This window comes from Polyergus mexicanus, unplaced genomic scaffold (genome assembly GCF_030449975.1).
Source record: "Polyergus mexicanus isolate NDT 795.1 unplaced genomic scaffold, iyPolMexi1.0 SCAF_10, whole genome shotgun sequence".
Classification (NCBI taxonomy): Eukaryota; Metazoa; Arthropoda; class Insecta; order Hymenoptera; family Formicidae; genus Polyergus; species Polyergus mexicanus.
The window spans coordinates 5,590,984-5,604,603 of NW_027223330.1; the positions used below are offsets into that span (position 1 = coordinate 5,590,984).

At 37.7% G+C, this 13,620-nt stretch overlaps 2 protein-coding genes across 2 annotated transcripts in view; one reads left to right on the forward strand and one right to left on the reverse strand.

Annotated features, from left to right (window-relative positions):
* Positions 1 to 13,620, reverse strand: part of Ttll5 (Tubulin tyrosine ligase-like 5) — a 233,363-nt gene that overhangs the window by 12,247 nt on the left and 207,496 nt on the right. The gene's annotated exons all lie outside the window — the stretch shown is intronic.
* Positions 3,235 to 6,816, forward strand: LOC138936875 (uncharacterized). Its single transcript, XM_070302652.1, is given in 4 exon segments — positions 3,235 to 3,316; positions 3,641 to 4,108; positions 4,160 to 5,657; positions 6,027 to 6,816. Coding segments are annotated over 4 exon segments (2,838 nt in total).

Sequence of the window (13,620 nt, forward strand, 5' to 3'; positions counted from 1 at the left end):
AAATTTAATACATATTGATATGTAAAAAGCATAGTATTATATTTGGCGCATATTTGCAACTTACCAGTAAATAATAACATAGTATATCCTGCTTCACTGCTCGGTATAGCATGGTATCAACCAAATAGATAATGGCTAGCCACGCCTCTACCACAAATTACTAATCACGCGAAAACATTCTGGTATACATTGGTACATGTATCAAACGATCGCCAAAAATCGGTTATAATAATTTTCATTCGTTATCGCATATATTTCCGCAAGCAATGAAATTTTTTTAATTGTAACTCGTCGAAAAAGTCTTAAAAAAATTGTTGCACGTTTATAATAAAAAAACAACTCTCGAGATTTAATAAATTTTGTTAACGTGCCGTTAATCGTAAATGACAAATCAACGACAACGTTAAGTTGCTGTCAAATCTCCTGTTTGCGGATAGCAAATTGGTGTTAATATATTGCCATCAATTTGCTGTTCTTATTAGAATTCACGTGAGTTCAATACAACAAACACAATGCTGTCGCATCTTACCCCTAGTTTTTCAAAATTAGCTGTTTCAACAATTGTTTGCATCATAACAGCAACCTTACAAACACAGAGTTGGCTGTCTGGATTCCTTTCTTAATCTTTTAATGGACAATAAACAATGGTTAAAACCTTCTAGAGGTTAAGAGTGATAACCTTGATAATATCAAGAACAAGGTCACATTGAACCGGGTCTTCTTTTTAAGTTTTACCATTCTCCTCCCTCTCCCCTCTCTCTCCCTCACCACTCTTTCTCTCCATCTCTCCCTTGTCCCCCTCTCTCACTCACTCTGTGTGTGAAATATTGTAATTTCAAGATATTTACTCAAATCTTTTAAAAGAAATATTCGAAAATTCCTAATTTTCCAGATATTTTTATTCAAAAATCCAGGTAAATAGAATTCTTAAAACATTTTTTAAATGTAACATTCTATAAAATAAGTTTTTTATTGTATGCGTTTATCAATGTTTTCAATCATATGTACAAAAAAATAAGATGTTGCTTAAGTTTCAAATGCTAGATTGAAAAACATAGTGAAAAGAATTGAATTGAGCTTTTATGTGCTGAACATGGTAATTACCCAACAAGCAAAATGATGCAAACTTTGCGCAAAATTTGCAGCAAACTCAAGCATGCCTTTACAGCAAAATTGTGATAAAGTGTGTCTGCAAAAAGATTAGCTTTTGCTGGCAAGATTTGTCGCAATAGTGTGATGCACATTTTACGCAAATAATAGAGCAAATCTTGCTAGGCATGGCATGACAGCAAATTTGTGGCAAGAACAGGACAAACCTTATTGTGCACAGGATGACAGCAAATTTATGGCAAGAATAGAGCAAACCTTGCCGTGCACGAGATAACAGCAAATTTGTGACAAGAATAGTAGCCAAGTCAATAGAGACAAAAAAAGGCCTTTACTTGCAAAAGGTCAAGCAAAGTTTATACTTGCCAATTTTGTTCATTTTGGGGTTCTAATAAAAACCCTAAGTTTGCGACCTCGGCAAGCTACCGCTCGCGCCGCCATTTTGAAAAAATGGCGCAAAAAATCGGTTTTTTGCGAATATCTCGTTTCTAATGCAATATAGAGCAAAAGTATCTATTACCAAGTTTGTAGAGCAAAATTTCCTACAACTTTTGTATGAAACACTTTTTTCTCAGGTAAATAGTTTACGAATTACAGCATAGGAAAGCGGAGAGTTTTTTTGCAATTTGTAAAAAATGCTGGATTTTCCCTGGAAATTTGAAAGATTATTGTTTATTATCGTTATTATATTATTGTTATATCATTATATATATATATATATATATATATATATATATATATATATATATATACGTATAATATATCATTAATATATTATATTATATATACATATATGTACACACGTACATACATATGTATATATGTATAATAATAGTACAAGTAATAGTAGGTTTGTTACTCGTTTCCACACCATTTTGAAAATTTGTATTAAAATTTCGAGATATACAATGAGAACATACGACCAATTTTAATTATAGGATTCTCTCTGAAAGTAAATGAATATCGGCAAGCATAAGCCAGATAAAATATTCTTTAGAATTCCATTCTATTCAAGGCAACATTCAGGTATACGAAGGATCTGCCGTCCCCTCTCCATCACTTTGAAACATCTGCTACTTGGATCAAGGATGGTTTGAAAAAAATGAGGTGGCGGCCCGCACGCACACAATCAGAAAACCCCGTACATGTACTGCGCAGAGCGCTCGATGCAGTACATATACGGGATTCTCTGATTGTGTGCGTGCGGGCCGCCACTTCGTTCTAGCATTACAGTATAAAATGCGTACTTAGTGTGTCTGTAGTTTTCAGTTGTGTCGCACGTTCGATCATGGCTACTCCAGGCGAAATCTGTTTTATATGCGAAAAAAGTTAAGATGAAGGTGAAGTGATTGTTGTGAAAGAAAAAGGTTTACAAACTTTTCGTGAATCAAGTGTTAAGCGGGGTGATGGTAATAAAGAGCAATTTTTGAAGAACTTAAAATCTGTGACTGTTCATAATGCTTGCCGAAAGTCATACACAAAGGAAAAATTAATTGCTGCATCAAAACGTCAAGGAACTGTTACAGCTGCGCCATCGCCGTTATCATCTTTGCGGTCTATCGTGCCAGCCTTTAATTTCATGGATCAACGTTTTCTTTGTGGTGAAGGAATAACCAAGGAATATTTAATGAAACAAAAAAAAACTCGTGTATGTGATCGAGATATAGTTTTTGATGTGCAGAAACTATCAATGAAAGACAATATTTTAGAACTAGCTGCAATCCCCGCAATGATGAATAGTGTCACACAGTAATTGATCATATTCAACACGTTTTTGATTTTGTGGCAGTCGATGCTAAATATCATAACTTGTGTATGAAAAAATTTTACTCTCCACCATCATCTGGGAAAAAAAGAGGATATCGACCAAATGTTGACGAAGCAATGGAAGCTACTTATTCCTATCTTGAAGAAAACTCAGAGGAATGTCAGTTTTCCTTGGACGATCTCATAAATCAAATCGAAGGAGATTACCGCCCGGATATCAGGACAATCAAGATTGCTTCAAAAGTAAGGCGATGATATTTTTATTGTCACGGAAAAAAAAATCCGCAGTTGTTTGCTTTCGAAACACGGGATATAAAGTCATTGCAGACGAGTTTTATGCAAACAAGAATTCGGATGAACATGAAGAACGATTACGGATTGTTCGAGCTGCAGCAACAATCGTCTTGGAAGACATTAGATCGCAAGTATATGAGACAAACCAGTATCCACCTTCCGATAATTTTTTACAAGATGTAAATACAGTTGTTCCTGAAAGTTTAAACACATTTCTCCAAACTGTCATTTTGAAAAATAAGCGCGATTCTTTACAGAAATATCAGACAAAATAAATGCACTGCTCTGGCTCATTCATTAATCTCTGCGGTAAGACCTCGATCATTTTTATCGCCTTTACAAGTTGGAATTGGCGCGTTTCTATACAAGAAATTTGGATCTAAGCAGCTCATAAACATTTTATCATCGCTCGGGTTTTCTTCTTCGTACAGTGAATCTGTGCTTTTTGAAATATCGGCTATTATGCGTTCAGGTATTACAATTAAGCCAGATGCGTTTTCTCAATTCGTATTCGACAACGCTGATTTTAATACAAGCACCCTAGATGGTTTGAACACTTTTCACGCTATGGGGGGTATTCATTGTGTGACTCCTAAAACTGCTATTACTCCGGATCAAATTATTCCGCGCATTTCTCGAATGCCGTCAGCGAGAGTTGTAGGACAATACGGAAAATGGGCGAACTTCCCGTCTATACCTGGGTGGAATGGTTTTATGGAGCAGGCAACAATCACTCAACCGTTTCGAAGGTCGCAAGTACTATGTCTTTCATTCATAAATGCTCCGCCGAGTGATTATGATACTATTTTCACCGTTCTTCGTTCTGCTTCAGAGAAATATAAATCTTTCAATCAACGGACATGTTTCATGACTTTTGATCAACCCTTATACATGAAAGCTCGGGATATTATCTCTACTTGCAATCAAGAGTCTGGTTTAAGTAATATCATCGTGAGACTTTGAGGATTTCACTTATTGATGTCCATTTTAGGATCTATAGGCTTCATAATGTCTGGAAGCGGGTTAAAAGATCTCCTTAGTGTTATTTACGCGCAGAACTCAGTTGATAAAATATTAATCGGACATGCGTATGCTTGTGCTATCAGAGCTCATATTTTGACTCATCTCGCTTTGGCAAGTGTTGTTCTGCAATTAATTGATTTCACAGAAGAGGATCGCGATATCATGGAACGTATACTTAATGATATCGATAGATCAGTGATTCGCACGACAGATGAAAAAAATTCCTATAAAACGGTCACTGAAAAATTCAATGAAGAACATCTAAAACTTGAAAACAACGGTCCTACTGCGAAACTCTGGGTGCAATACTTTCGCATGGTTTCTTTGGTAAAACAATTTATTGAAGCAGGAAGAATGGGCAACTGGAAAGTTCACTTGGATACCATACAAAAAATGTTGCCTTATTTCCACGCTAGTGGTCATTTTTTCTATGCCAAGTCTTGCCATTTATACTTGCAGGATATGCTGAGTTTGGAAGAAAAAATGGACCCTTTAGAATACGAAACTTTTACAGAAAAAGGATATTTTACCATTAGACGTTCCGGCAATTTTTGGTCAGGAATTTGGTCCGATATGACCATCGAACAAACGCTGATGAGGACCATGAACAGCATTGGTGGTCTCACTCATGGACGTGGAATATCTAATAGCGTTCTTACAATGTAAACGTTGGGAATGGTATACCTGCACAATGTTTGCGACGAGATCGAAAAATTTTGTGGAATATCCATAGAAACATCAGAGCAGCATGTTGACATGAGAAGTGCGCACATCGTTCGTGACAATGAAAATCTGAAGAAACTAATTGATTGGTTCTCTCAACACTCTCCTTTTTTGAAAGTTTATGAATTGATGTCTATCAGCACTGGCGTTATTGGAGATAAAACAATCAATTGTCACAAGTCTCATGAGATTGGTATGCTTGGAATTTCAAAAAAAATCGGTAACGATTTTGACTCTGTGAAGTTTAAACGCAAGGATAAAGTAATCCCTCTTTTAGCTGCCAATTCCAGCATCAAAATTGATGAAGTTGCGATTTCCATCGATCCATTATTGTTATTCCAAAGAATGTGTATCGCTAAGAAATCAGACGAAGAATTGCAAGAATATTTTAAATTTGAACTTGCGCCATTTCCTTTATCATTATTTTTCGAAGAAGGAATGCGTAAGAGCCTTAAATCTTCTCTTTACAAAGCATTCTTGCCTCTTACAGATGACATGAATTTCGGTAGCAGCATCCATGTCATAGAAGATGGATATCTATTACATAGATTTCTATGGCATCGCAACGAATCGTTTGCATCAATCTGTGCAAACTACGTGCGATACGTACAGACGCATTATGGTTCAAATGCAGTTATTGTCTTCGACGGATATCCAACTGACGCAGCTGGCAAAAGCACGAAGAGTTCTGAAAGATTACGCCGCTCAAAAAGACAAACTTCCGCAGACATTCATTTCAAAGAGTTAATGGTGGCAACTATTTCACAAGAAACATTTTTATCGGATGAAACAAATAAAATCTGTTTGATATCGATGCTGAAGAAAAAATTCGAAGACTAATTTTACAGTGAAGCAAGCTATGGAAGATGCTGACACATTAATCGTCAACATAGCAATCAGTATGTCTTCATCATTTGACTCGGTTTTCATCGTAGGTATAGTATTGAAGATATAGATCTTTTAGTTCTCTTGACAGCGTTGGCAAGAAAGCATTCAAATGTTTATTTAAAAAAACCAAGCAAAGGGAAAAACTACTGAAAAAATATATTTGGCGAAGATGTAGCAGACAACATACTTTTTCTACACGCATTCGCTTTCTACACGCCACGCAGTGGCTGTGACACTACATCTGCAATTTTCAATCAAGGAAAACTGAAGTTTATAAATACAGTTAAAAAGAACGAAGATTTGAAACAAACTCTGCAAGTATTTAAGAAGCCATATGTAGATCCCGAAATCATTATTACCTCAGGAGAGAATTTCTTAATTGCGCTTTACGGCATTTCGAAAGAAAATGCTACGCTGGATTCTCTTCGATATCAACATTTCACAAGATCAATCACAAAAAGTAAATTCAATCTTGCTGCCTTACCATCTACAAAAAAAGCTGCACGGCAACACTCGTTGCGGACATACCATCAAGTGCAAGCATGTTATAGCAATTCCAAAAATCCAGAGGAATGGGGATGGAAGAGAAACAAATTCGGACTTACTCCAATCCCAACAACAAAAGATCCTGCTCCGGAGGCATTATTGAAATTCATTTCATGCAAATGTAAAAAAGGATGTGGTTCAGCATGTGGCTGCAGGAAAGCAGGCCTAAAATGCTCTACTATCTGTGCATTTTGCAATGGAAACTCTTGCGAAAATGTTCCACAAATTTTAGCAGATTCTGAAAGCGAGGAAAATTATAACATTGATACAACAGACATAATGGAGAAATTATCAATATTCGAAGAAAAAGAAGAAGAAGCAGAGGATGAGATGAGCGATTCTCAAGAAGATCCTGAAGAATCTGAAGAAGATGTCAATCAACCTGGCCCATCTAGGTTTTCCAAAAAATTGAAAAGGAAACATAAAATAAAAGGTCGTGGATTAGGCCTACCGGAGACACCACATTAAAAAAAAACGCGCTACTTACTCTACCAAGGTGGTGTGGAAACGAGTAACAAATAGACTTACCTACAATTAATAATTATACATATATACATATGTATGCATGTGTGTACATATATGTATATATAATATAATATATTAATGATATATTATACGTATATACATATATAATGATATAACAATAATATAATAACGATAATAAACAATAATCTTTCAAATTTCCAGGGAAAATCCAGCATTTTTTTACAAATTGCAAAAAAACTCTCCGCTTTCCTATGCTGTAACTCGTAAACTATTTACCTGAAAAAAGTGTTGCATACAAAAGTTGTAGGAAAGAACCCCGCACTAATCATATCGAAAATCTGTCCCGGTCAAATTGTAGCTTATGACCTACTGAACAAAAGATGTAATGGGCACAAAGCTCAATAATGGACAGTTATCGAGTTATAACTAGTCAAACATGAAAAATTCGGACTGCCGAATAGTCAGATCTCGGAAGGTATTGATTTTTTTGAAAAATGTTTGAAACAAACATAGTAGGGTTTTACAAAATCTGTTAGTTGGTGACATTATTTGTGAATTTTGAATGACCTTGAAAAGCTCCGTGAACAAAAATCTTCCACAAAAATGCCTATTTTTTATTATATTCGTGTAGCTAAATTCGAGACGTTTTCATAATATTTTTGATGAACCTTTTTTCTACTAAAACTTCTTGAGAACTAATATACACGATTTACCATCTCTGGTTATGAGCGTAGAGTTATGTGTAGAGCGCTCGATTCGTACAGCTAGAGCCGTCAGGCGATTCATCCCCACTGCTACACTGCGGGCGGTATACTGTACGACTGGCGTATAGATACCCGGGGTGCCTCGCTGTTGCTGCGCATGACTTGAGACACTACCGTGTCTCTTGATACTCTATCTGCAATCTGTGAGAAATCATATTGGTTGATATTGCTAGCGCAGGCATTGTCATCACTAAGCGTATCTATTCTAGCGTTATTGCTGCCGAATGCTATTACTTTCTGGCATTACGTCCGATATTGATATTATTGATATCAGTGTATTCTGTTCATTTTGGTCTCAGGAATTATTTCACCAGAAAAGTTTTTAATATCTAATCAATCTGATAATGCTACCCAATTCGATAATAAAGTATTATCATGGCTTACAGACATGGAATCCATTGTTATGTTTGCGATCGTGCTTTTCAAGCTCGACAAATGGTACGAATCAATGGCGATAATAATGCAATTAAAAAACAAATCGCTGTTTTTAGGCGAACTGGGCTGGGTAAGGAGCCCATTGATGTAGACAATTAAAGCCGATTATGTTTTAATTGCAATGTATCTATTGTACATGAAATAGAACAGATAGAACTTGATCCGACTTGCCTACGACTCAACGTTATTACCCAAACCCGAAATAATTCTTGTTTATTTTGCAATGCTATTGTAAATATTAGACCACTGTCGTTAGAATCCAGGGTAAATGTCTTTGTTCTGAAAAATATTTATATTCCTGAACACGTTTATTGTTGTGACCAACATTTGGATGATCGCGGATTTATTTTACAGTTACTGCTACCAGGTTTGCGATTTATTTATAGACCATATGTAATAAAAGGTCAGCAACTGCAAGTTTTCTTAGAAGCTCTTCGTAATATAGCAAATAATAATAATCGTTATGAAAACGAAAATAGTTTTACAGAGGATGAATTTAAATGTATAGCACCCATTACAAAACAACAGTTTCAAGAATTGTATACATATTGCGATCCTATATTCCAAGAACGTGGTATCAGAAACGTTACTAAAAAAGATCTTTTAATTTTTTTATGCAAGCTGCGACAAGGACTGTCTGACAAATTTCTTAAAGTACTGTTTCAGTATTCCTCTAGACAAGCAGTGAGTTTAGCGATTTCCAAAGTTCGGCAGTCTTTAGTAAACATATTTGTCCCTGATAATATTGGTTTTCAAGCTATAACTCGAGAAGAGTATATAATGAGATATGTAACACCTTTTGCAAACGAATTATATAATTCTGAGCTAGCTATTCCGAAAGTAATTGCTTATATTGGCGGGACTTATTCTTATACTCATAAAAGTAGCAACTTTCGTGTTTTACGACAAACATACTCAATGCAAAAAGGTCGACATCTGATAAAACCTTATAGTTGCTCCAGATGGGTATATACTGGCTATTCAGAGTCCTTACTTTTCTAATTCTCGTAACAATGATGCTCGAATATTAAATAATGAATTTCAACGTGATGCGGACAATATGAGAGGATGGTTTCATGACATTTTTATATTAGATCGTGTATATCAAGATGCTTAGCCATTACTTCGTGAATTAGGCATTGAGTATAAAATGCTAGCTTTTCTTGGACCTCAACAGAAACAATTATTCACTGAAGAAGCTAATGAGTCTCGATTGGTGACAAAAAAAAGGTGGATAATTGAAACTAGAAATGGACATATCAAGTCTATATTCAAGTTTTTTGATCATACAATTATAATGCCTCATCTTCATCACTTGGGCGAGTTTTATAACATTGCAGGTGCTATAATTAATAGATATCATCCTTTAGTTTTAATGGAAGAAGCTAATGCAGGATTAGCAAGAGAACTTCTTGATAAATCTAGAGGAGTTAATATTGTTCAAGCGCGAGTTGAAATAGAAAGGATGTGCTATAGAAATGCACAATGGATACATTTAGATGAAGGACAGTTACGTGACTTTCCACGCCTAATTAGAACATTTACGAGATTTGACTATTGATACATTTCAGGTTCGTCTAGCAAGATCTTATATTCAAGATAAGATACAGCGTGATGCACAAGAAGAATTTCAATTGGATTCGTTGTTTGATGAACAAGGTTTCATAAGGGTGCGAGTGTTTACACGATTCCGTAATGCTACAAAACATCAAATATTTATAGCTTACAACATAAGAAATGCAGATAATATAGATAATAAGAGGGAGGCGATTTTTGGTTATTACTGCACCTGTAAGTCAGGCACACGGACTGTGGGTACATGTGCACATGTAACCAGCGTATTGTGGTAGTTAGGATATGCACGACACCAGCCCAATGTTCGTTATCCCTCTTCATCATTATTGAATACAATATTAGATGCCGCTCAGAGACCACTACAGCAGGATCCAAATAATGAGTAATATACAATAAGATCATTTATTTTATTACTCCACACATACACACACACACATACACACACAGCAGAGAGGGTTTGGAGTCAAAAAATACTACGGGAGTGACGAACCGTGGGGTCCTTATCTCTGCTGTGACACATAAAGATTTTTGTTCACGGAGCTTTTCAAGGTCATTCAAAATTCACAAATAATGTCACCTACTAACAGATTTTGTAAAACCCTACTATGCTTGTTTCGAACATTTTTCAAAAAAATCAATACCTTCCGAGATTTGACTATTCGGCAGCCCGAATTTTTCATGTTTGGTTATAACTCGATAACTGTCCATTATTGAGCTTTGTGCCCATTACATCTTTTGTTCAGTAGGTCATAAGCTACAACATATGTAAAAACCAACTGATTTGACCGGGACAGATTTTCCATATGATTAGTGCGGGGTTTTTTTGTGCTCTATAAACTTTGTAATAAATACTTTTGCTCTAAATTGCACTGAAAACGAGATATTCGCAAAAAACCGATTTTTTGCGCCATTTTTTCAAAATGGCGGCGCGAGCGGTGGTTTGCCGAGATCGCAAACTTAGGGTTTTCATTAGAACCCCAAAATGAACAAAATTGGCAAGTATAAACTTTCCTTGACCTTTTGCAAGTAAAGACCTTTTTTTTGTCTCTATTGACTGGGCTACTATTCTTGTCACAAATTTGCTGTCATCTCGTGCACGGCAAGGTTTGCTCTATTCTTGCCATTTGTGGCAAGAACAGGACAAACCTTATTGTGCACAGAATGACAGCAAATTTGTGGCAAGAATAGGGCAAACCTTGCTGTGCACGGGATGATAGCAAATTTGTGGCAAGAATAGAGCAAACCTTGCCGTGCATGGGATGACAGCAAATTTGTGACAAGAATAGGGCAAACCTTATTATACACAATATGATAACATATTTACGAAAAGAACAGAGCAAAGTATACTCTGACACAACGAGATGCAAAATTCACACAAATAACAGAGCAAACCTTGCCATGTACGGCATGATAGCAAATTTACAACTTTACTTTATTACAAACCTTACAAAAATATAGTATTTAACCGATAGTTCGCGTTTGTTCATCGCTATGAAATGCGCTATTTGCATCCATCTCGTATTTGATTTTTAATCATGAGAAATATGTTGTACCTTCGTGGAGGTACAGAAGTAGTGATAATAAGCCGGTTCTACCTTAGGTCCTTTTAGGGGAGGTGAATGGCGAGGGGAAACTGACGCGGCGGGTATGACGTCACGCGGGGGACCGTGGCGAAACGGTAGGCGCGGGGGCCGCGGCGAAACGGCTGGCGCGGAAGCCGCGGAGAGGGGGAGGGGGACCGCGGCGAAACGGTTGGCAAGGGGTCCGCGGAGAGGGAGGAGGGAGACCGCGGCAAATCCGAGTAGGTGAGAGAAAGATAGCGCGAGGCATGCACGCGTGTAGGAGAAGGATAGCGTGAGGCGTTTGCAATGTGTGGGAGAGAGATAGCGCGAGGAGTTCGTATGAGTGTGGGAGAGGGATAACGTTCGCATGGACGTGGGAAAAGGATAGCGTTCATAAGACGGTGGATATGAGGGAGGCAGCGCGAGGCGTTCGCATGGATGTGGGAAAAGGATAGCACGATACGCCCATATGAGCGTAAGAAAAGGATAGCGGACGAATATGAGAGAGAGAGAAAGAGAGATAGCGCGAGGCATACATGAGTAGGAAGAGGAAAAGAGAAGGCGCTGAAATAATCTGATTTTTTTTTAAATATAATAATACTTTTAGTTTAAAAAATGTGTGTATATATATATATATATATATGGTATATACACTAGAGAGTAGGGGAATGTGTGTGTGTGTGTGTGTACAGAAGCGCGACCGACGAGAAAAAGCGATCGGTGCCGAACACCCAAGCGATGGCACGTCGTAGTCGCGCTCCGGGCGTCTCGCCTACGGCATATCTCCACAGTAGACAACGCTGTACTCCATATCTATTGTTGTTATTAATAAATAATCCTAGCGGAGATACCAGCAACCAACTGTGTTGTGTATCAGCCACCTTACATGACACCACAGCTTATGACGACGAGGATGTTTTACGATATGACCCGGAAATGCATGCCCGGTGTGCTAGCCACGCGGAAAGAAAAGTGAGCGATTGAAAATTTTCAAGTGAAATAAGACATTGCTCTCAGTGAAAACCCGCGAAAATCCATGCCGACTGCTGGCGACCAACAAGGCTCAGGCTGGATTTGGAGATTATCTAAAGACGAAATTATTTCTGAATTGGAGAAACGTGGAGCGCCGTGTGATAGTAACGAGTTACGCGATGTTTTACGTGCCCGGCTACGACAGGTCGTAGAAGAAGAGGAGCCCGTTCCGATAGAAGTAAACACCGACGAGCACGAAGAATCGTTCGAATCCGCTCACGATTCAGACACAGACAGCACGATGTCCGACAGCCCAAAAATACGTTTTTGCCTCGAGAAGGGTAAATGAAGTATTTTCGTAGAAAGGTTCGAATTTCAGTTCTTATCTCGCGATATCACGGATGACAAAAAGAAAGCAGCTATGCTGTTAACCTCGATGGACGAGGACGCATTCGAACTTATGAGAGATCTGTGCGCTCCAATCAAATTGAACGCCAAAAAATTCGCCGAATTGGTAGAATTGATGACAAATCACCTTGACCCCAAGCCGTCGGAGGTGGGAGTGGTGCACTTGGACACAGTATAATTGGACACGGTGCAAATGGACACGTTACAAATGGACACGAGATTTTGCACACGGTTCAATTGGACACAGGGCATTTGGACACAGTAATTTTGGATACAGTAGCTTTTGGACACATAAGAAAATACGCATCGTTTACTTGGACACCGCTCAATTGGACACTGTTCATTTGGACACCGTTCGTTTGGACACCGTTATTTGCCCACCGTTCCTTTGGACACCGTTCATTTGCCCACCGTTCGTTTGGACACCGTTCATTTGCCCACTGTTCGTTTGGACACCGTTCATTTGCCCACCGTTCGTTTGGACACCGTTCATTTGCCCACCGTTCGTTTGGACACCGTTCGTTTGGACACCAAAATTTGATTTAAATTATACGACGTAATCCACACCAAATTTTTGTTTTAAATAAGAAATAGGTTTGGGTTAGGTTATATCTTCCGGAAGTGGAGCCCCCCCGCAGGGGGGGCGGAACGCACTGTATCCATGCATGACATCCAAATATGCGAAAGGCTAAACAAAGTGCTAAAAGCAATGTAAAATTAATGACATCAGTATCAGAGATATATAAGTATGAATATATTTTATTTTGACAGATATTATAACCTTCAAATGTATCTCTTTTTCACGATTTCATATTTTACATAGATTTACCAGTATAAAGTGTTATAAGAATACTGATTATATTTTCCCAAAATGATTTTTATTTCTCTCCATCTGTTACATATTCAAACAAACAGTGCGTATGTTTCTGTGTACAAATGAACGGTGTCCAAACGAACGGTGGGCAAATGAACGGTGGGCAAATGAACGGTGTCCAAACGAACAGTGGGCAAATGAACGGTGTCCAAACGAACGGTGGGCAAATGAGTACTCTGCGTTGATACCACTGCTT